This window comes from Zootoca vivipara, chromosome 12 (assembly GCF_965207765.1).
Source record: "Zootoca vivipara chromosome 12, rZooViv2.hap1.1, whole genome shotgun sequence".
NCBI lineage: Eukaryota > Metazoa > Chordata > Lepidosauria > Squamata > Lacertidae > Zootoca > Zootoca vivipara.
The window spans coordinates 30,367,732-30,391,381 of NC_142595.1; the positions used below are offsets into that span (position 1 = coordinate 30,367,732).

The window sequence follows — 23,650 nt, forward strand, 5'->3', positions numbered from 1 at the left end:
AGGGGATTCTTTTCGCAAGCACTATCATAGAATCATAGAGTTGGAAGAGACCACAAGGGCCATCCAGTCCTACCCCCTGCCAAGCAGCAAACACCATCAAAGCATTCTTGGCATATGCCTGTCAAGCCTCTGCTTAAAGACCTCCAAAGAAGAAGACTCCACCACACTCCTTGGTAGCAAATTCCACTAGAAACATGTGAGCAATACAAAGGGCTTCAGGGATTGGCTTACACTGCTGTTGTTATACGCCTACTCTTAGAGAGGAAGGAGAATTAGAAGCCATCATAGGCTTTGCAGTTGTTGGCACCAATCCTTCCTACTTCTGTCTTTTGATAAATCCTGTTCTACTTATGTTTGCTGGCTAGTAAAAGGCAGTGATGGTTGGAATTACAAAGCGAGCTTTTCACAGCTAAACAGGGAATTCGGGAGAATTAGTAAACCAATTCCTAAAATACTTCCAGCACCAGATACTCCCTCTTATACTAGACACTCCAGTATTTCCAGTACAAATCAGTGTCCTTTCCCCATGTACATCCAGTAAGATTCTGGAAAGTGTCTTGGTTTGTTCTATGTCATTAATCAGCAAGCTCATAGCTAAACCTGCAGCCCCAATCCCACTTACCTGAGACTAAGATCCATGGAATTTAATTGAAGTTACTTCTGAGTAGACATAATTTGTACTGACAGCTATTTCTGCCGTGCCGCAAGTCTTAAAATGAAACTTCAAATGTTCCTTGACTATATCATAGCTTCACTTCCATTTCCACGGCCATTGTGCTATGAATGCACCTCATCTAGTATTAAGACTCTCTCTGCTAGAAACACAACTGCACTCACAGTTATTTTAAAATTTAAATTTCAAGGGTAATGATAATAGTTGAATGGAGATAATTAATTGAAGGGAAATCCTTTTTGAACAGCATCTGCTTGGAAATTAATTGTTGGTGAATTAACTGCAGAGGGGTTAACTGTTTTGGGGTGATCTGGAAGTCATGTGCAATTTAATTGAATAAATTTGTGGGATTTGCATGGAAATTTTATTGACTTCTGTAAATTTGATTCTGAAATTTATTTCAAAGTTTGCATTAGTAAATAAAAATGAAAATATACACCTTTTATACCATTGTGTGTCCTCTTTTTTGATGGTGCACACACCGCTTTATGATGATGCCTGTGGTTACACAAGCAGTTGCTATGTGCACCTCTCACTTCTTTTCTTGGGGTCATTCAGAAGTAAATTCTCAGTGTAGACCAGGAAAGGACCTATCCAGATAATGATGTGGTTCCCTCTTACTAATTAATTTATTTTTTCCTCTGTCAGAGGAGCAAAGTGAATACACAATATGGAGCCTAGGGCGATGGAGGAAGAGATATAATCCCCCACTCTCCTTATGCTCTCTGTGCCCTTTGCTTTTCTCTCAGCTAGTCTCTCTGACCAGCTAATCAGTGGTTTGTTTGGCAGCTATATTATGGGGTGCTGCAGGGGAACCTTCTTCTCTCCAGTGCTAGTTAATATCAACACGAAGTCACGTGGAGTGGTGATTAGGAGATTCACGGCAACATGTCATTAGTATGATGATGACACCAGGTCTACTTCTCCATATCATCTGAAGTTGTGCAATTGCTGAGCCACTGCCTGCATTGTAAGATAAATGAAGGAGAACAAGCTGAGACTGAATCCTGCCAAGACAGAGGCACTGTGGTTAAGTAGCTCATGTGTCTGAGAAATTGGCCAATTGCCTACCCTGGACAGTGTTTTACTCCAAACTCCATTCAGGACCAGGACGGTTGCTGGCTGAGTCAGCCTTAGCTTGGCAGAGGGAAAACAAGCCCTTTGACAGGCCACCTAGGGACCCAGGTGGCGCTGTGGTTAAACCACTGAGCCTAGGGCTTGCTGATCAGAAGGTCGGCGGTTCGAATCCCTGTGACGGGGTGAGCTCCCGTTGCTTGGTCCCAGCTCCTGCCAACCTAGCAGTTCGAAAGCACGTCAAAATGCAAGTAGATAAATAGGAACCGCTACAGCGGGAAGGTAAACGGTGTTTCCATGTGCTGCTCTGGTTTGCCAGAAGCGGCTTTGTCATGCTGGCCACATGACCTGGAAGCTATACGCCGGCTCCCTCGGCCAATAATGCGAGATAAGCGCGCAACCCCAGAGTCGGTCACGACTGGACCTAATGGTCAGGGGTCCCTTTACCTTTACCTTTACCATGTCATGTAACTGAGTAGATCAGGGTTAGGATAAAACCTAAGTCTCCCTCTCTGATCTGTCTCCCACAACACCCCCAGAATTTCTCTTTTAGGGGGATTGTGCTGTTCCACTGGGCTCACCTCAGCCAGGATGGCAAGATATGCTGATGTAGTCCACTTGTACCAGTAACCTTCAAGGTCACCTAGAAGCCCACTGTTTCCTCGCCCCACTAATCCCAGCAGATCTTGCTATAAGATTGTGTCATTATAAGAAGCTTTTTGTCTGTGGGGATGAACTGTGAGGGGGAAGTCATTCTTTAAATTTAACAGATATCTGCTCAGGTAACAAAAGATACACACACACCCCGGCGCACACAAACACAAACGCAAAAACATACTGCACAACATGAAAATGATGAACTTGGCTTCATTAAAAGTGTTGGGCAGGATTCTAGCAAAGAAAATGACAGCAAAGCTGACCAGAGCCAGGAATCTCATGTATCTTAGTACAAAATAAAATGTAGGGATAGGCCTTTCATTACATTCAACCACAATTTATTCAGCTAAAGACTGTGTGTAAAGTAGGTTTAGTTTCTCCTTCCTTGTGCAAGTTCCATTGCTCTTTCCAACCACAGAAGGGTCTTGAGATAAACAGCTGAAGGCCTGCTTCTGAGAGTTATCTCTGTTATATAATCTGTTTCTACTTCATGCAGCAACACTATGAAATCCAATGAAGACGGTGTTTCTGCATATACAGTAGCTACACTGACCCGTGCTCTAGCAGTCGCCAGACTGGACTATTGTAATGCCCTTTACAGGAAGCTGCCCTTGAAGATGGTCCAGAGGTTGTAACTAATGCAGAATGCACCTGCCAGAGTACTGATTATTATGGCTGATCATGCATATATAGCACTGGTGTAATGGGAATGGCACTGCTTGTCAATCCATTTGTGAGCCCAATTCAAGATACGGAAGCTGACCATAGCTGCAAGTACCCCGTTTTTTCCTGGGAAACCCCCGTATTTTCTTACCGTTTCCCGCTGGTCTCCTGAATGGATTTATATCCCATAAAACCCCCGGAAAGCAGCTCCTGCCAGCGGCCATGTTTCTGGTGCCACTCTGCCCATGTATGGGCACCGGAAATCGGGCGGCGGCGGCATCGGAAGTCACTTCTACGCATGTCCGGAAGTGCATAGAAGTGACTTCCAGTGCTGCTCTGCCCATTTCCAAAATGGCCGCAGTGCCAGAAGTCACTTATACACATGTCTGGAAGTGCATGGAAGTGACTTCTGGCGCGACTTCTGGCACTGCGGACATTTTGGAAATGGGCAGAGCGGCGCCAGAAGTCGTTTCTACGCACTTCCCGGCATGCGTAGAAGTGACTTCTGGCACCGCGGCCATTTTGGAAATGGGCAGAGCGGCACCAGAAGTTGCTTCTACGCATGTCCAGAAGTCGCATAGAAGCAACTTCCGGTGCCACGCCGCTGCTGGTCCCAGAATTTTCAATCTGGAACTTGGCAGCTATGAAGCTGACATATAGCCCTACATGGTTAGTAGTCAGGGATGATGGCAGCTGGAGTCCAATAACACCCAGACAGGCACAAAGTCCCTATTCCTATAACTTCATCCCAAGGCTTTAGTTTTCTGAATATGTATACTTTTTTACTCAATGTCATTCTATGTCCAGGTGTTGATCTTGATCCCAGAAAGAAACAGCCCTGAGATAATACCAAGCCAACATGTTTTCTTCTGCTGTTCTGCTCTCTATGAGCAGAGCACTCTGGGAAGCTGATTTATAATTACCTTATAATTATGTCAAATTACAGTAATTCTTTCTTACCAATGACAACATGGAATTTCAGAGACTACACTCATAATAAGTAATCAATATAAAAATACAGTACATATAAAACCTATGTATGTGCTTTTCAGAGCTTGGGGATGTGGATTGTGGACAAGAAGAGCTATTTTACAGGCCACATAGCAGCTTCAAGAGATTGTAGAAACAAATCTGTTCTTAACCAGCTGATATTAGATAATAATGAATTAGAGTGGGTTTGCTTCAGTAGAAAAGAATTCACTTTTATGTGCAATGCTGTTGTTGCTGCTTTGGCTACTGATGTTAACATTGACGTTTCTTCCCCAAATTGAGAGCAAGTTACACCCACCTACTTGCAGTGTGACTTATCCCCTACAGATCCCACATGAGTATTATGAGCAGGGCGACCTCATCATTGGCAGTATTTTTTCTCAGTTCTTCTCTTTCTTTAACACTATAACCTTTGATGAACACCCCAATGCAATGTTTGTTGGAGATTCTCTGTAAGTATCTTTATTCCATGAAATGTCCTTAGGAAGATCATTGGGAGTTTTTGTTATGATTCTAAATGATAGATAATAATGGGTTGTATCCAAAGCAAGTCCTACCTGAAGTAGACCCACTGAAATTAATGAACCTAAGTCATATTCCTTAATTTAGACTGGACTAGCATTGGATACAGCACAATGTTCAGAAATAAGTCTCTGTTTTTTTAAAATAGATTTTTATATTTTAAAAAAATTGTTTTCCATGATTCATGTGTGTAGAGGGGAGTTATAGAAAATATACGTCCACGCTCTTGTTCTCCTTTGCATTTTTCCTTTCCCTCCCCTGCTTGATCTACAGTCCCCTGATCTGAAACCTCACTGCCTGGGATTGTGTATGTATGTGATACATTCCATATGGTTTTGAAGCATTTAAAGATGTAATAATGATAACGTGTAGAACAGGCCTTTTCAGGCATTGCATCCTTGTAGTGGCAATGCAGGTACAGTGGGGGTTGCACATTTAACCCAATCCTCAAGGCCCCTCAAATTCTCCTGGCCCCACCAGGGAGGCTTTTATGTCAATGGATGCTCCACTGGTGATTCAGACCCCAGGAAAATCTGTTCTCAGTTACATGGGGATTGCAGAAATACAAATGGCTCCTCACTGAAGAAAATCACTCTCACCATGAGAAGGGATGGAACAGCCATTACCTTGTGTTACTTCCTTAATTGGGTCATTGGGTACAAGTCAAAACAGACAGTCTGGCAGTGTCTGACTGTACCATGATTCCTGTTCAAGTCATTAATGCCTGCAGAGTTCTCTGTAACAACCATGTGAACTTGACATGTAGTTCATGAGGTCTAGCAAATTTATGGGTTATAACCTACGCTCTCATTTCAGTGTAGTGACAAAATACTACCAGTATGTGCTGGCCTTCGTGTATGCAGTTAAGGAGATCAATGAGGACCCCAGGATTTTACCAAATGTTACATTGGGATTCCACATCTATGACAGCTACTTCAATGAAAAGTTGACATTTCAAACCACTCTGAACCTTCTTTTTAGCCAGAAAAGGGCAGTCCCCAACTACAAGTGTGACACACAGAAGAATCTGATAGCTGCCATTGGAGGACTTGATGCTGAAACCTCACTTTACATGGCTACCATCTTAGGCACCTATAAGATTCCTCAGGTAGGGTGTATATGTGAGGCACATGGGTTTCAAAACCTTCCTTGTATTCTCAGAACTAGTATGCACATATATGAATATGTGATGGAGAAAGATAAAGAAGGCATGAATGTGATGACAATAGAACACCTTGCTTCATTTTAGAGCAAATCTGCTTTTTAATAAATCTCTTTTTAAAAGAGAGAGGGGGGGGAGGGCATATTCTCTTCCAGGGTTTAACTTGCGTAATGATAATGGACACCTCTGCAGCAGTTGCCTCTTTAATCAACATATAAATTATAATCAGAAAGTTGCACTCAAGTATAAGCAGAAATGGTGTGGTGCATAATGTTAAAGGGGAGAGATGGAAGAGATGTCTTATGGAGTATCCTCCCATGTTCCAAGCGGCACATAAAGCAACACAGAAAGTTGTTATATACTGTATCAGTCTATCAACTCAGTTTTGTCAACAATGACCAAAGGTTTTTCTCCAGTACTTCAGACAAGAGCTCTCCAAGTCTTACTTGGAGATTCCAGGAATTGAACCTGGAACATGTGTTCTACCATTCAGCAATGACCCTCCATAATAATAATAATAATAATAATAATAATAATAATAATAATAATAATCAGTAGTATGCACTTGGAAGGAATGATTGGGGGACATAAGTAGCAATGCACAAGTCCTTCTCCTACAGCCCATTGTATCATGTTAACATATAACTCGATGTATTATGCTAGTAAAGGCTGAATGAATGAATGAATGAATGAATGAATGAATACAGCTCCATGTATTGTGGACAAAAGAGATACAAAGCAAAGCAAAATTAATGAGAAAAGAGAAGAACAGAGGACGAATGGAGCATATATTTACTACTCCATCTCTAAAAGCACACTTGGGCTGCCTGCAACCTCCTCATTTGTTCTTCGTTGCATTCAAGCAACATACAAAAAAATGAACCATCAATATGACAGAAAAAGGCAAAATTAAACACCGTATCAATAATATATTCAAAACTTATATCCATTGATAGGAGTGTTTATAATATATCAAATAAAGGTTGTGCATGTGCTATTTTCTGGCAAAATTCAAGAAATGGCACCCAACCTATTAAGAATTTGTTTCATATTTGGTTTTCTCCTCCACCATTCAAAGTTATTTTTGACATAAATGCATAGTCATATACTTTGCCATCTGCAGCAGAAATTCTCTCCTCCACTTTTTGGCATAACAGCATCAAGTCTTTACCACTGCAAGCATAATCCTCCCTTGAAATTTCAAAGGCAAATCTTTTACATAACTATTTTTCAGTATGCAGACGTCCGCTGTTAGAATCTTATCCCATTTTGAAAATAAATTTTCTCTTGCATAGGTCTCTTACTATTTATTTGGTCCTTCTCTGAGTTCTAAGATCCAGTTCCCATTCATCTACCGGGTGGTCCCCAACGAAGAGTATCAGTACATTGGAATCGTTCAATTACTTCTGCATTTCGAGTGGACATGGGTTGGGATCATTACACTGGATGATGATAAAGGAGAAAATTTTGTGGGAAACTTGATGCCAAGACTTTCACAGAGTGGTATCTGTACAGCATTCACTGACAAGATGCCTCCCTTGACAGACTTCTCTGAAATGCATGAAGTGTACATGAAGGCAGAGAAAATGTTTCATCTTTTCAAGAACAACTCAGTCAATGCACTTGTTGTATATGCAGAAACTCACGCCACATTGGGTTTGAAATACATGCTAGTACAAGCGGATGATACAGCAGAGTCTTTAGGCAGAGTTTGGATTCTGACAGCGCAGTGGGACTTCCCAGCACTGCAGTTTCATAGGAATTGGGACTTAGAAGTCTTCCAAGGAGCCTTGTCTTTTGCGGTTCACTCCACTGAGGTACGGGAATTCAAAAAATTCCTCCTGACCTTAAATCCCCACTCACCCACTGGAGATGATTTCATCCAAGATTTCTGGGAACAAGCTTTTGACTGTGTATTTTTAGATTCCCCTGTGGATGGAGAGAAGGATGGGACCTGCACTGGGAAGGAAAAGCTGGAGAGTCTTTCTGGACCATTTTTTGAAATGAGCATGACTCCCCAAAGCTACAGTATATACAATGCTGTTTATGTCATAGCACATGCTTTACACGCCATGTACTCATTGAAGTCCAAGCCCAGACCAAACCCTCAACCATGGCAGGTACTACCTCTTTAACTAAAATATATTGATGGGCATGAGTAGAAAGATGGATGGCCTTCTAGATTATGCTACATAGGCATGGTTCTCCTGCCCCCACCCCCCTCACTGGTAGCTTCCTTAAGAGGACACTACCCCATCACCCATCAACTTCCAGTCTAGACTAGTGGAATAGGGCCATGCCATGATGTCCTTTGCCTCATGCAGCAAAATGTCTTGGACTAGCCCTTTGCACTCACTAGAGCTTATAATACAGGTGACAACCAATGTAAAAAACCACTTCCGCATTTTACGGAGGTGGTGTTGTGGGCGTGGCCCGTCTCGACCCTCGCGAGGGGGCTGAGAGTTTAGCCCTCTCGCGAGACGGGGTTCCCGCCTCCGTCATTCCCCGGCTGACCAATAGGGCCAGCTGGGCGGGGCTTCCCCCGCGTTTAAATCAGGCTGGAGGCGGGAACTCTGCCTCTCCTTCGGCCGGCACCTTGAGCGATCGGAATTACGTCATCCTCTGCCCGAAATTGGAGATTTAATCCCGTTAAAGGGGTTCCGGGGGCGGTAGCTTTGTCCTGGGCCTACGGAGGTCAGGGCCTGATGGCACCCCCCAACGGTGGCCACAGGAGGTGTTCCAGTAGATGTACATCACTGGGCTCCTTTCTGGTGGTTAATTTCTCCCAGACTGTAACACACGGGTTATAGTCGGATATAGTCGGTTAGGGTCCAATGCCTAAGCCAATACCGCTCAACATTCGCAACCAATAAAGTTGTGGCCTTTTAACCCACTTAAACTCATTTCACTGTGTCTTGTTCATTATTTCTGGGGAGAGAGGGACATTGCCACACAATGGTCATTACCTGTATTATAAGCTCAGTTCCTGGCCCCGCATACATCCACGGAGTGCAAAGAAGTGCACCATGCGTCATTCTGCCACATCCCAGTTCATCCCCATTTCGCCCCTTTCTGCTCCTCTTCCACCTTCTTCTGGGTCCAAAAATGATCCACGCATCAGCAATTGCACATCAATTGAACATAAGAGTGCTCAAAAGTGATTAATGACGGACTCACTTTAATATCTTGAGTTTCTGCTTCTAATCAAAAAGCTGCCTTTTTACTTGAAAACATTTCTATGGCCAGCCTGCACATGAGGTAAGGTGAGGCGACCACATCAGGAGGAAGGGTCCACCCAGTGTAGCGGATCCTGATGTAGATCTGTCTATCTTCACCCTTGCTCCTAACATAGATCGTCCATCATCCTCCTCTTCTCAAGTGGGGAGGTGCCCTATTTGGGGTATGCCTCATGTGTCAAAATTTCCTGGCCACCCTATAGTCCAGAACCATGATATCTCAAAGACTCCCTTCTACAATACAAACTTATTTGTTCATGCATGTCAACAATGGAGTCCCTCCTCTGTGTGTCCCCAAACTGCCATGCCTCCGAACCAAGCTCCAACAGCTGCTGTATGTTAGCCATCACCATATGAAGTCCTCTGGGTGACTTCATAGAACACACCTAGACTATGGAACTCTCTTCTACCTCTCTCACTTCCATGGTTCAGTTGACAATTTAAAATGATGATGCTTCTGATGGCATTTGGGGTGACTTATTGCTTTTGAGAGTCCTGCTGTTTTCTGTCTATTTTTGTTTCAAATTGACTTCCATGTTAAGTATGCTTTATCAGTTGTTTTATGTTTGTTTCAACACCATGCTCATCACTGTCAGACCTTGAGGTTACTATGCAATTTAGAATGCTAATCTCATAGGTTTGTAAATCCGGCAGAGGTAAAAGCACTCTGGTTATAAATCACAGAGGTGGTGGAACCAGCAACCACATCCCTGCCCTCTCTCACACTCATTTCTAATCTATTACTAAAAAAAGACAAGAGTGAGATTTGTTAAATGATATACTGCTCTACCTCCTATAATTTAGTAAAAAGGTGTTTTTGTCTCTGCAACTGTAGATTCATCCCTTCCTGAAGAGAATCTCATTTAACAACAGTGCTGGGGACCAATTGTCTTTGGATGCGAAAGGTGAACTAGAAAGTGGATTTGATATTATAAATTGGGTTACTTTCCCTAACAAATCTTTTTCAAGGGTGAAAGTGGGAAGGATGGATCCATGGGCTTTTTCAGGCAGAGAGTTCATGATTAGTGAGGAGATCATCACTTGGCACAGCAAGTTTAAGCAGGTATGCTCTGATTAATGGTTATCAGTGGATAACCCGTTAACCATTCATGTACATCTGAGAAGTTTCTATTATTATTATTATTTGAATATTATATTTTGATGGCCTATAAAAGACATGAGTGGGATTGATATCAGGGCTATGAAGGCCTCCTCTCTGAGCCATGTAAATCAGAGAAGTCATTTCCCAGACATTATGAACCTGTCCTGCATGCAAAGTGCTCTTTCCCATATCTGTGATGTCATTAGTTAAATCTGAATCATCCCTTGGGAACAACATGTATTCAACTTTTACTCCCTTGTGTTTATGAATAGATGTCACCCTCTTCAGTGTGCAATGACAAATGCAGCCCAGGTTCTATTAGGAAAAAGAAAGATGGGGAACCATTCTGTTGCTATGATTGCGATCCATGTCCAGAAGAGATGATTTCTGTGGCCTTGGGTAGGTGACATGGCACATGTTCATGTTAAAACATTAACACATAAAGTAGGCATGGTTCAGACTGCATCATCACTTCCAAAGCAATCTAAATTATTTCAGAGATTCTTTGTAAAAAAAAAAAACCAAGAGGAGTTAACATTTATTTATTGTGCTTTCAGGATAGCAAGCAGCACCTATATGCCCTTGCATTAGGTCACCTTATATGTCCTCTAATGGGAAATATTATTAATTCTGGCAGGTGTGGGCTCCCACACAGAAGTAATTGAAAGAGAATTATTTCTGAGTAGACATGCAAAGAATTGCAATCTAAATTGCAAGATAAACTAATGCAGGATAAACCAATGCAGGATAAACCAAACATTGAACCTGTGTCCTTCTGCGTGACAAGAATAAAGTTCTACCAGTGAGCATACCTAGTGTGAAGCTAATCATCAAACCATAATCTAGTCCAGGGTTTCTCAAACTTGGGTTTCCAGCAATTTTTGGACTGCTTGTTGTTTAGTCGTTTAGTCGTGTCCGACTCTTCATGACCCCATGGACCATAGCACGCCAGGCACTCCTGTCTTCCACTGCCTCCCGCAGTGGACTACAATTCCCATCAACCGGAGCTAGCTGGAGCAGTGGTTGGGAAACCCTGGTCTGGACATAGCAAGCTTTTCAACATTAAACATCTCCATTGATGTATAACTCCTCAAACAAGAAACTGATTATGTGTGCAAACTGTAGCGATTGAAGCAACAGGGGTGAATATTGAGCCATTGCACCCGATAGCTCCCTCAGACTGCCGTTTCTCCTACATGCTATAGGCAGCAATCCAAAAACTACTTACTGAGAAATACATGCCATTGAACTCAAGGGAAAAATTCTAAGTCGAATTAAATAGGATGGAAGTATAGATAGATATATGAGAGAGAGAGAGAGAGAGAGAGAGAGAGAGAGAGAGAGAGAGAGAGAGAGAGAGAGAGAGATGACAAATAGATGATAGATAGATGGATGATAGACTGTAGATAGTCCCTCACTTGTTTGGGAGAGGGAGGTATCATCATTTCCTTTTTCAGACATGGACAAGTGCATCAGATGCCCAGCAGATCAGTATCCAAATAAACACCAAGATGGATGCCTTCCCAAGATTTTGAACTTTCTGGCTTATGAGGAAGCATTGAGCATCACTTTAGCTTTCTTGGCTCTTTCGTTTTCTGTGATCACAGCTTTGGTACTCAGGATATTCATGAAATACAAAAACACCCCCATTGTGAAAGCCAACAATCGAAGTCTCACCTACACTCTGCTGGTCGCTCTCCTGCTCTGCTTCCTCTGTTCATTGCTGTTCATTGGGAGGCCTCAGAGAGCAACCTGCCTGCTACGACAAACAACCTTTGGCATCATCTTCTCTGTGGCTGTTTCTTCTGTCTTGGCAAAAACAACCACTGTGGTTTTGGCATTCATGGCTACAAGGCCAGGATCCAGAGTAAGGAACTGGGTGGGGGAAAAACTGGCAACTGCAATTGTTCTCTCCTGTTCTCTCATGCAAGGAGCTATTTGTACTGCATGGCTCTGTACTGCTCCTCCTTTCCCAGATTTGGACATGGATTCTTTGTCTAAAGAAATTGTGATTGAATGTAACGAAGGGTCTGCCTCTATGTTTTACGGTGTTCTGGGATACATGGGATTCCTGGCTCTTGTCAGCTTCATTGTGGCTTTCTTTGCTAGGACATTGCCCAGCACTTTTAATGAGGCCAAGTTCATCACTTTCAGCATGTTGGTGTTTTGCAGTGTCTGGGTCTCCTTTGTTCCAACTTACCTGAGCACAAAGGGAAAATACATGGTGGTGGTTGAGATCTTCTCCATCTTGGCCTCAAGTGTTGGATTGTTGGGATGTATCTTCTTCCCCAAATGTTATATAATTGCTCTAAGGCCTGAGTTGAACAGCAAGGAGCACTTAACAAGGAGAAATAACTAAGTCATTTGATGGCCACACGTTCCTTCATAGGCTGAAATTTTGTGGAGTCATTGGGATTCCTTTCACAAGCACTAGAAACAGGTCAGCAATACAAAGGGCTTCAGTGGTTGGCTTAAAATGCTGTTGCTATACGCCTACTATTACGGGATAAGGCAGATTAGGAGCCATCATAGGCTTAATAAATATAATATATGAACTATATATGAAAGGTGCAAAGAAATCAAGAAGTCCCTCCAAAGTCCAATCAGTGCAGTCCCTTAGATTCCTACCCCCCACCCTAAAACAGTGGATGGGATCCTATGCCCCTCCTGATGTTTCTGGACTACAGTTTCCATTAACCCTAACCTACCAGTAACAACTGGCCATTCTGGGTGGGGCTGATGAGATATCATGTCCAATAACATCTGAAGGGCAGAGGTTGTCCACCCCTGCCCTAGAGGGATGCAATTCTCCTATTGTTAACTAGCAGGAACTTTAAAGAGATGTGTACTGATTTTGTCCCAAAACCAGGGTGTGTATTTGTTGCCACAAAGACTTACCACAAAAGTTATATGGAGATCACTGATATGTTATTTCTGATTCTAGCAACTCTTATGGCCTATTCCCAAATGACCTGTGTCACCCTGTTTCCTGCAATAGATCAGAGCATATAGTTGCAGGTGTGTTTTACTTCAGAAGTTGCCCATCTACTACTGTATTTTAAGATAGTATTTCCAGTTCAAATTCTCAGAAGTAATGTGTGCTCCTGACTATTAGAATTAAGCTATCTTTGTTGCACACAATTTCCCTTGGGCATGCTTTGCTGGAATATTTACCTAGCCTGGTGTACAAATGATTGGGGACTGAGACCTGAAGGAGGCAGAAGCAGAGCAGCCTTGTGAGCAATTTAACAATATTCTTCTGTATCAAGATCATTTCCAGGATGGGGATTCAGAACGGATTACAGTCTGCAGTGGAATAAAATAAACAGCACTGAACAGTAAGATTACAATGAATGCATGGTAGATAAAAAGCTTGATTCATTTTCTCTAGCAGATAATATTATTTCATACATTTCTCAATTGTCAAAAAGACACAATTGATTCACATTCCAGTTTTAAAGATGAGGCATCTGAGGTTGACAGATAATGAGTTTCCCCCATAGCCACTGTGTGAGTCTTTAAGCTCAAGACTGAATTTGGCTTCTCCTCAGTCCAAGCGAAATGTTTACTTCAGAAATGCATTTTTCTCTAAATGATTCCACCATCAAGCACTGACTTGCCATATTTCGATTTTTTTAAAAAACAAAAAACCTTGTTTTAAAGCTTCAGCTTTTACTGACAGTTCCAATGTATTTTTTATTATTCTTTGCACATGCTTAGAGGTTTTATTTACAATTAAACAGTGTGTGTGTGTGTGTGTGTGTGTGTGTGCGTGTGCGTGTGCGCGTGCATGCACATTCATGTGTGTGCATTGTTAAAAAAATAAGTCAAAGTTTAAACACTAGAAACAGAACAATTGAACCTCCAGGTGTATGGGCAGTATACTGCTTAATAACAAATGCTGGTAGCATAGAGCACCAGCTGTATCACATCCTGTATGAGTATCTGGCTGGCTGGGAACAGTAGGAGACTTAATGTTGAACGAAAGCACAACTAACTCAACTTTTCATCTTGCTGCTTTCATAATCCAAGGAGACTTTGGAATGCTTGCCTATGATCCATTTTTGTGAAGAAGAAAAAAGGATTAATTACTGCTGCATATTGGTCTTTCACACAAAAGGTTATACCACTTTACAATGTCACCCCAAATTGTTTTCTATCAGCAGAAGGGAGAGCTGTGACACTGCAGATGTTGCTGAACTACAACTTTCATCATTCCTGAGCTTTGACCATCATAACTGAGGCTGATGTGAGTTGGAGTCCAATAACATTTGCAGGGTCACAGGTTCCCCATCCCTGTTCTAAATTCAAGCATTTGAATTTAACTGAGCTGTGGATCATGCAAATGGATTAGAAGACATATTGCAAGAAATTAGATAGCAGCATACAGATAGACACCGAAATGAAAGGTCTTCTTCCTTTTTCTTCCTTTTTTTGTTTGTTAACTTGGGTATTCAGAGAAAGCTGCAGTTAATTTGCTTTTGACAAACTTGCAGTAGCCTTAGCAGCAAACTTCACAATGCTTCATTTTTTAATCAGAGGAAACAGACTGCATAATGAAGTCATCCTTGAAAAGTCAAGCTGCTCGGGAAAGCAGGATAAGAGGCCATGTTGCAACAGAATATTATGCTACTGCCGTTGGATAAAAGGATAGTGCATGCCACAAAAAGTGGTGCAGAAATATATTTAGAGAATTTCTGCAATGAAGCCTTCTAGGGGATGCAACAGGTTGCATGTCAGGTGTGGTGGGATGGGAGCAATTGCAGAAAGTGGGAGATCATTCAAAGAACACTTTCCAAAATACGTTTTTGGAAGATAAAACGAAAAAGATTATTGTTCTCATAAATTTTTTCATTAAGAAATACTGTATGTCTTCGGGGAGATTTGAGGCAAAATCTTCCATCCATGACTGTTCTTGTCCCCCTTCTGAACTTCTACTCCTTAAATGCCCTTTAATTTCCCAAGAAGAAATATAGCCCCTTCCTTCCACAACCCCTCAGACTGGATCAGATATTCCTATGCTACTGAGATTTATTTGAGGCTTCTGGAAGGAAGTGTTCCATTTATTCATGGAACACTAAAGAAATAAAAGAGCTAAGAGTTTAGGATGGGGAGATGCGGCAGAGTTGAGAAAGGTAAAAGAGAATTGAAATCAGCCTCAGGGCTCCTGTGTATTAGCTAATCAGAGCTGTAGTGCACTGAAAGTACATGTAATTGTGTGGCTAAGCCCTACATTTCAGATCTCAAATTTGGAAGGAAAAACAAAATAGCTGAAAAATGTTACATCCATGTTTCTTCACAGATGACACTGCCACCACAGATGCTTCTGAATGAAACAACCGTCACAGAATTTATCCTCCTAGGACTCTCTAACAACCCTGAGGCCCAGATCATTCTCTTTGGCTTCTTTCTTGTAATTTATCTGGTGGCTCTTATTGGAAACATTTTAATTTTTCTCATAATCAGTTTGGACAACAGACTTCACAACCCCATGTATTTCTTTCTGGCCAATCTTTCTGTAGTGGACATTGGGTACACAACCTCCACAGTCCCTAAGATGCTGATGAATTACCTCTCTAAGGACAAGAGTATTTCCCTAGCTGGCTGCTTCTCTCAGATGTACTTCTTCATCTCCTTTGGTGGCATCGAGTGCCTTCTGCTGGGTGTCATGGCATATGACCGCTACGCAGCCATTTGCCACCCACTGCACTATAGTGTGCTCATGAGCCCAAAAGTGTGTGCCTGGCTCGCAGCAGCTGCTTGGATCCTTGGCTTGTCTAACTCAGGTGTGCACTCGGGCCTGATGTCCCATTTGTCCTTCTGTCGGGACAATGTCATCCAGCACTTTTTCTGTGACATCCCACCCCTATTCCAGCTCTCCTGTTCTGACACTCAGGTCAATCAGATTGCTACTTTTGTGGTGGGTGGAGGTGTGATCATGGGTTCCTTCCTGGTTACTCTGGTGTCTTATGTCTACATAGTCTTGACGATCCTAAGGATCCGCACCAAAGAAGGGCGGCTCAAGACATTTTCCACCTGTGCTTCACACCTGACTGTAGTCAGCATTTATTTTGGTACCATCATCTTCACATACATACGTCCCAACTCCACTTACTCCCAGGAGCAGGACCGGGCATTGCCTGTGCTCTATGGGATCCTCACACCAATGCTTAATCCAATCATCTACAGCTTGAGAAACAAGAATGTGCAAGGGGCATTCCGAAAAGTCATGCAAAGGACTTGATAGAAGAAGGCGCTGAATTTTCAGAACCCACATGACTGTCAGTTTCCCATGCTTTTCCCCCCTCTTTAGATAGGCCTTCCTTACACTTCATGAAAAAAATAAACAAATGAGAAGCTCTGTTTTGCTTGGAATGCCAATGACCGGGCACATTAAAATATTAAGCAATATTTACAGTGTTCATATCTATTGTTGTCAGTGACTAAAGCAGAGAAGCCAATTAAAAATGTGAAAGTCTATTTTGCTCTTGGCTCATTCCATACGAAATGCACACTAGCCTCCCTTTGTGAATAATGGCTAGTGTGTAGACAGGTATGTGCACCCATGCAACTTACATCAAGGATGAACAAGAGAGAAAGAGAATATGGAAAGATGAATGATGCCATAAGGATTTTTTAAAAAGATAGTTATCCATTTTAAGCAGATGTGAATGGGTATGGCGCAGCCAAAGTTAGCTACTTTAACACCCCACGGCTGTGAATAGGAAACTCAGATCTCTTGCTTAACTTTTCCCCTTTGAAATCAATATAACTTGCATGCTCCTCCAAAAATTCCAAATGTCTTTGTAAAGGGCCCCTGAAGAGCTCCCTAGAGCATTCCTGTAATATTCTGCCAGCTTTTCTTTTTGATATGTTCTCATAATATAATGGGAAATCAAGTGGACTTTCCACAACAAAAACATGCTTAGATTCAAGCTTTAATTTAAACAACTCTCTCATCCAAGCATGGTGAGAATGCTTGCTTTCAAATCCAAATGCCTTCCCCCCCCCTTTTATTTATGTGTTATTTAGCAGAATTTGTATACTACCTAATACCTCTAAGGGGTTTACAAAAACTGCTGAGATTTTATATATATATATATATATATATATATATATATATATATATATATATAGTAGGTTGACTTCTTTTTAACAATGTACTGTATTCAACTTTATTCAGTGTAGACTCACTGATGTTAATGAACACAACTAAGTTGGAAGCATGAATTTCAATAGGTCAACTCTGAATAAAATCTAGTTGAATACCAATCTCTAACTTCTACTTGGTAATTTTAAAATCCAAATGCCTTTTGCAAGTTTTCATCCCAGCAGCTGTATCACCTCTCTTAGTGTTAACCACTGAAATACTATCCAGAATAATAGACACTGCTAAATTATTCTTCAGTTGCCATTTCCTGGTGTGGAACCAAAGGGTTGGGGCCTGTTTTCTAAGCCCATGCAGCTCAGTCACATGACCTGACAAGCTGGCATAGGACACTATTTGAAAAGGTTGTTTTCCCCTCTTGCCAGCCTTTGGCAGAGCAGCAGTGACAACATCCCTGATGCCGAAAGGGGTTTGGCTCAGGTGTAACTTTATGCCAGCTTCATTACACTGACTTGCTTTATGCAGTATTAAATTAATTTATTTTAATATTTAAGATCTGAATATAAACTTTTAAATTTATTTTAATAAGTTTATTATTATATGGTTGTAAACTTACCCTGGGATCTTATGGTGAAGGGTGGCTAATAAATCCACTAAATTCAAAAGTGTAAACTGTACTCTGATTTCTCGTAAAATAAAAGAAACATAGCCTTACAAGAATGAGCCTTACAAGCAAGATATAGGACACTAGTGTAATTCAGCCCGTTAAGTAAACGGGCGCTAGAACCCCGGGACCTGTCCTTCCTGTCGGCGGCAGGGAGACAGGAACAAAGGAGGAGAAAGCAGCCATTTCTCCTCCTTCCTTCCTCTCCCCCAGCCGCCGACAGGAAGGAGACATCCCGGGGTTCGGAGAAGCGCTTGAGCAGCGCTTCTCCAAACCCCGGGACCTGTCCTTGCTGTCTGCGGCAGGGGGGCTGGAACGAAGGAGAAGAAAGGGCTGCTTTCTCCTTCTTCGTTCCTCTCCCCCAGCCACCGACAGGAAGGAGACATCCTGGGATCTGTCCTTTCTGTCTGCGGTGAGGGGAGAGGATCCTCTCCCCCCCCCAACCGCCGACAGAAAGCACAGATACCGGGGTTGCCGGCTCTGTCGAGTGGGGGGAGGGAGAAGCGGAGGACCGATCCGATCCTCCGCTTCTCCCTCCCCCCGCCTGACAGCGCTATTCGGCCTCTTTCTGCGGCAGCGGCACATGGGGGGCAGCTGGCCCCTCCCACAGCCGCCACTTCGTCGGGCACTCCGCTGAGCACAGCAGGGCAGCGGGCGCCCAGGAGAAGGCTGTGATTTGGCCTCTTTCTGCAGCGGTGGCGCGTGGGGGGCCAGCTGGCCCCTCCCATGGCCGCCGCTTCGTTGGGGCGCTCCGCTGAGGCCAGCAGGGCAGCGGGTGCCCAGTAGAAGGCCGTGATTCAGCCTCTTTCTGTGGCGGCGGCTAAGGAAGCAGCCTCCTCCTCGCGCAGTGAGGCGCTTGTCCGGCCGGGAGCGGCGGTTGGCAGAGGGGTGGGGGAGGGTGGGGAGAGCGCGCAAGAGAGTGTGTGTTCCAAGTCTCTGCGTCCAATCCCTGTGTCCGTGGGGCACATGCACAGTAGCGCAAACCCAGGGACACAGGGAATACTGGACGCAGAGACACTTGCACTTTATTATATAGGATAATATACAAATGGGGAATGAATTTGAAATTTACTGATTGTATATTACCAAAATTGAACTATAGTATATGAAAATGATGTACAGATGGTATATTACACCTGAAAAAATAGCAAAAATGTACAAAACACGTTCCAACAAATGTTGGAAGTGTAAAGAAAAAGAGGCACTTTTTCATATGTGGTGGAGCTGCAAACTGATTAAAAAATATTGGGATAAGATTCATAATAAAATCAAGAAAATACTTGCATTGACTTTTATTAAAATACCAGAAGCTTTTTTTATTAGGCATTTCAGGTCAAGAACTGCCAACAGAAAAGAAGAAACTATTTACATATCTATGCTATGACTGCGGCTAGGATGCTACTAGCCCAAAGATGGAAAAGCGAAGAAATACCAGCTAAGGAATTCTGGATACAAAAACTGGTGGAATATGCTGAAATGGTGAAACAGAAGGACTCAAAGACAAAGATAATAGAGAATTTGAAAAAGATTAGGAATCATTTATGCTGTATTTACAGAAACAATGTAAAGAAATAGACTCACTAGCAGGGTCTGAGTAAACACAATCAACAAAAATAAGTATAAAACCTATAAAGATGATGTTAAAGTGATAAAATATAACAATAATTTATACATACTGTAATTTATGCAGAAAATTCATATGAAGGTATAAGAAAGAAAGCAGGGGAAGCCAATATTGGGGGAAAACAGAAGAGGAAGTTGTGGGAAGTCAAGGTGAGGGGACCGAGGGAATGCTTTTTTATGATTGGATATGCTGAAATGATAAAGATGTAAAATTTAATCATAATAAAGAAGGAAAGCAACATCTGGTGGACCTCAGGTCCTTCTCAGGACCTTCTCTGTATGGCTACTCCTGGTAGTGTATCATAAAATCCATGTGACACCATCGTGTTTGGAGTTTCTCCAAAACTTTATGCCCCTCTCCCATTCACAAGCTGTCACTAATACATGGAGATGGGATTGGGAGCCACTGAGCAAAATGACATCATAAGGCAGTACTGATTTAAGTACATACTACTGTGACACCATGGGAGAAAACAGTGAGCAGAAGCCACACATTTAAAGGAAGATGTAGTCCTCTTTGATTCACAGTATCCCCGGGGAGCAATTATTGACAAACTGAGCAGCCCCAAGCCTAGTTTACTTCCAAGGCCACGAGCACCCATTAACTTATTTCTCCCTCTCCCAAGAGGCAGTGCTAATGATCATCCATGTGCTCTCTTTTTCTTCATGCCCATTATACCTTGCAGTCCCAGGGGAAATTGTCTTGGTTTTAAAAAAGAAAAACAGCAAAAGGATGGCTGTACTAGATGTTCAATGGCAGAAGGGACGAGATGAAGGTTCTCAGATAATACATAAAAGCCACCCCAGAGCAACTGGGGCCTAGGGCAGGAAGAACTTTGACTTCTCAAGGTGTGGAGATAATTTCACTGCCAAGAAAGAAGCACCCATTGGCAATGGCTGGCAACACTAGCATCTCTTTTACATTCTGAAGCAGCATACATAGTCACAGGTAACAAATGAGGCTCTTACCAGAGTGTGTTCAACGATGGCTCTTCTCATGTTTTCTGGATTGTGAAAGCAGCTTCAGGGATTGTTCTGAGATACAAAATGTGATCCTGTTTAAGTTATCTCTTTCTATTTTCACTCTTCTACAAATGCCACCTTTTGTTTTATTAATAAACATAGCTGTACGTCTTCTTTAACTAGTGGCCAATATAACAGATGTTTTAATAGTTGGAGACAGACTTCTTGTAGTGTGTAAGGTCCTTTGCAGGCAAAGGAAATAAAGGTGTACTCCAGAGATGGGAAACCTGTGGCCCTCTGGAGGCTGCTGGACCACAAATCCCATCACCCTGATCAGGACAGCGTAGGTTACAGCCTGAGCCCAGTGCCAGATTAAACCCTGTGGAGGTCCCTAGGCAGTTGAAATCTCAGGGCCCCCCCCCTCACAAATTATCTCCTAATATGTTTTTGATTTTATCAACCAACAATTTTAATAAGCCAATTTCAGGATCAAATCAATATTATTTTGATGTGTTGTCGCTGAGCCCCTAACAGCCCATAGGCCGGCACCTACTCTGCCTATTTGGTAATCCAGCACTGCCTGCACCATGAAAAGGAAGCGGGGAGGCAAGCTAACTAACCCTTCCTTCTTCTTAACTTCACTGTTGTCACCAAGTAGACATACCCATCTGTCAGGGACAGGGCACAGGAGGAATGTTGGAGACGGCCTCCCCTTTCTGACCCTTCCAGGGAGGAGGAAGAGGAAGACAGTATAGATTTACCACAGTGGTTTGCGGGAGGTCACAGCTCAGAGGCAGATGAGGGGAAAAGTTGGGAAATAATGGAAGAAGAGGAGGAGGCAGAAGCGGAACGGCGGCTGGCTGACATGGTGACATTAGGTAAAGGTAAAGGTAAAGGAACCCCTGACCATTAGGTCCAGTCGTGACCGACTCTGGGGTTGCGCGCTCATCTCGCATTATTGGCCGAGGGAGCCGGCGTATAGCTTCCAGGTCATGTGGCCAGCATGACAAAGCCGCTTCTGGCAAACCAGAGCAGCACATGGAAACGCCGTTTGCCTTCCCGCTGTAGCGGTTCCTATTTATCTACTTGCATTTTGACGTGCTTTCGAACTGCTAGGTTGGCAGGAGCTGGGACCAAGCAACGGGAGCTCACCCTGTCACAGGGATTTGAACCGCCGACCTTCTGATCAGCGCCACCTGGGTCCCATCAGCGCCACCTGGGTCGAAAGCATCCCAAACCCTCCATCTCCCAGAACCCGGTGAGCCTTGAAAGTAAGAGAGCAAAGAGCTCAAAGACAGAAGGCATGTAGCAACACCCATAGAAGTGATGAATAGTGAAGTGGGAGAGACGGGGGGTGGAGATTCACTCAGGACAACGCCATTATACAAGAGGCTAGGTTCTATAGCCTCTCTCTGGAAATATTGAACTAAAAAAGGATGGTAAGAAACCTTTCCTTGTCTTTATACTTTATACTTTTATACTTTATACTTTCCTGGGCAACCAGCTGGGAGCCGCTGACAGCATCCGGACACCACACCACCCATTAACATTGGAGGGAGGGAGGTAGTATTGTGCTCTAAATAAAAGTTATGTTCATACTAGAATAACTTATAGGTCTCATATCCAGTCCTGTCCCACCCAAACCCTCATGAGCAGCATATTCATGTAATTGTGGAAGTAGCCTGTCTTTGAGTTCCTGGAGAGGGATATAGGGCATCTATGTCAGAAATATGGAATGCTTTTTTGTTCTTGGTAATAGCCTGTTGTGCATTTGTAGAAGTGGGTAGAAACCATGCAGAACTTGTTCTGAACATTTTAGCTGCATACCAACCCATGACTAGGAATGAAACCTGCCTCTTCAATTGCCCTTCTAGTATCCTAGCCAAGAAAGGGGAGTTGTTCAAATATGGCTTTCTGGCACTTAATATTTTCTTAATAACCTTGGCATCATGAATTGTTTATTATTATTATTTTACATTTTAAATGTTTCCTTGTATTTATAGTTTAAAGATTTGCAAATGTTTTAGGTTTGCTTTATAATATGCATAGATTTTAAAGTAATTTTACAGAATTATCCTGTAATCATCTTTCCTGATTTATTTAGCATTAATACTTTTTATCCTATGGGGGAAACTGCACTTTAATGCTCTCATCAGTACATTGTCATTTCCTGGGGTGACGTCCAACATTAGGCATACCCAGAATAGATCCATTAAGATTAAGGGACTGAAGCTACTTAATGCCATTGATTTCAAGTAGTCTACTCTGCATTAATACGACAGCTTATTTGATTTTACCATTGCTTCACTAACTATTAACTACCACATTGTACTGGACATCCCCTTCATGGATCAATGCCTTGTCGTGGCGAAGGGGCTTGAATAACTCAGAGAAGCTATGAGCTATGCCATGCAGGGCCACCCAAGATGGACAGGTCATAGTGGAGAGTTTTGACTAAACGTGATCCACCTGGAGAAGGAACTGGCAAGCCACTCCAGTATCCCTGCCAAGAAAACTCCATGGACAAAGACAACAGGCATATAAAAGTTATGACGCTGGAAGATGAGCCCCTCAGGTCGGAAGGCGTCCAACATGCTACTGAGGAAGAGCGGAGGACAAGTACAAGTAGATTCAGAGCTGATGAAGCGGCTGGGCCAAAGCCGAAAGGACGCTCAGTTGCGGATATGCCTGGAAGCGAAAGGAAAGTCCGATGCTGTAAAGAAAAATATTGCATAGGAACCTGGAATGTAAGAACCATGAGTGGAGGTAAGCTGGATGTGGTCAAAAATGAGATGACAAGAATAAATATCGACATCCTGGGCATCAGTGAACTAAAATGGAAGGGAATGGGCGAATTCAGTTCGGGTGACTATCATATCTACTACTGTGGGCAAGAATCCTGTAGCAGAAATGGAGTGGCCCTCATAGTCAACAAAAGAGTGGCAAAAGCTGTAATGGGATGCAATCTCAAAAATGACAGAATGATCTCGATACGAATCCAAGGCAGACCTTTTAACATCACAGTAATCCAAGTTTATGCACCAACTACCGGTGCTGAAGAAAGTGAAATTGACCAATTCTATGAAGACCTACAACAACTTCTAGAAATGACACCAAAGAAGGATGTTCTTCTCATTACAGGGGATTGGAATGCTAAAGTAGGGAATCAAGAGATAAAAGGAACAACTGGCAAGTTTGGCCTTGGAGTTCAAA

At 42.8% G+C, this 23,650-nt stretch overlaps 2 protein-coding genes across 2 annotated transcripts; both read left to right on the plus strand.

Annotated features, from left to right (window-relative positions):
• Nucleotides 1–5,348: 5,348 nt before the first annotated feature.
• LOC148683915 (vomeronasal type-2 receptor 26-like) lies at nt 5,349–12,438 on the plus strand. Its single transcript, XM_088654656.1, has 5 exons — nt 5,349–5,687; nt 7,037–7,861; nt 9,813–10,040; nt 10,352–10,478; nt 11,537–12,438. The coding sequence occupies exons 1-5, from the start codon at nt 5,349–5,351 to the stop codon at nt 12,436–12,438; spliced, it is 2,421 nt and encodes an 806-aa protein (XP_088510782.1).
• Nucleotides 12,439–15,381: 2,943 nt separating this feature from the next.
• LOC118077702 (olfactory receptor 5AP2-like) lies at nt 15,382–16,323 on the plus strand. Its single transcript, XM_035101413.3, has one exon. The coding sequence runs from the start codon at nt 15,382–15,384 to the stop codon at nt 16,321–16,323; it is 942 nt and encodes a 313-aa protein (XP_034957304.3).
• Nucleotides 16,324–23,650: the final 7,327 nt, after the last annotated feature.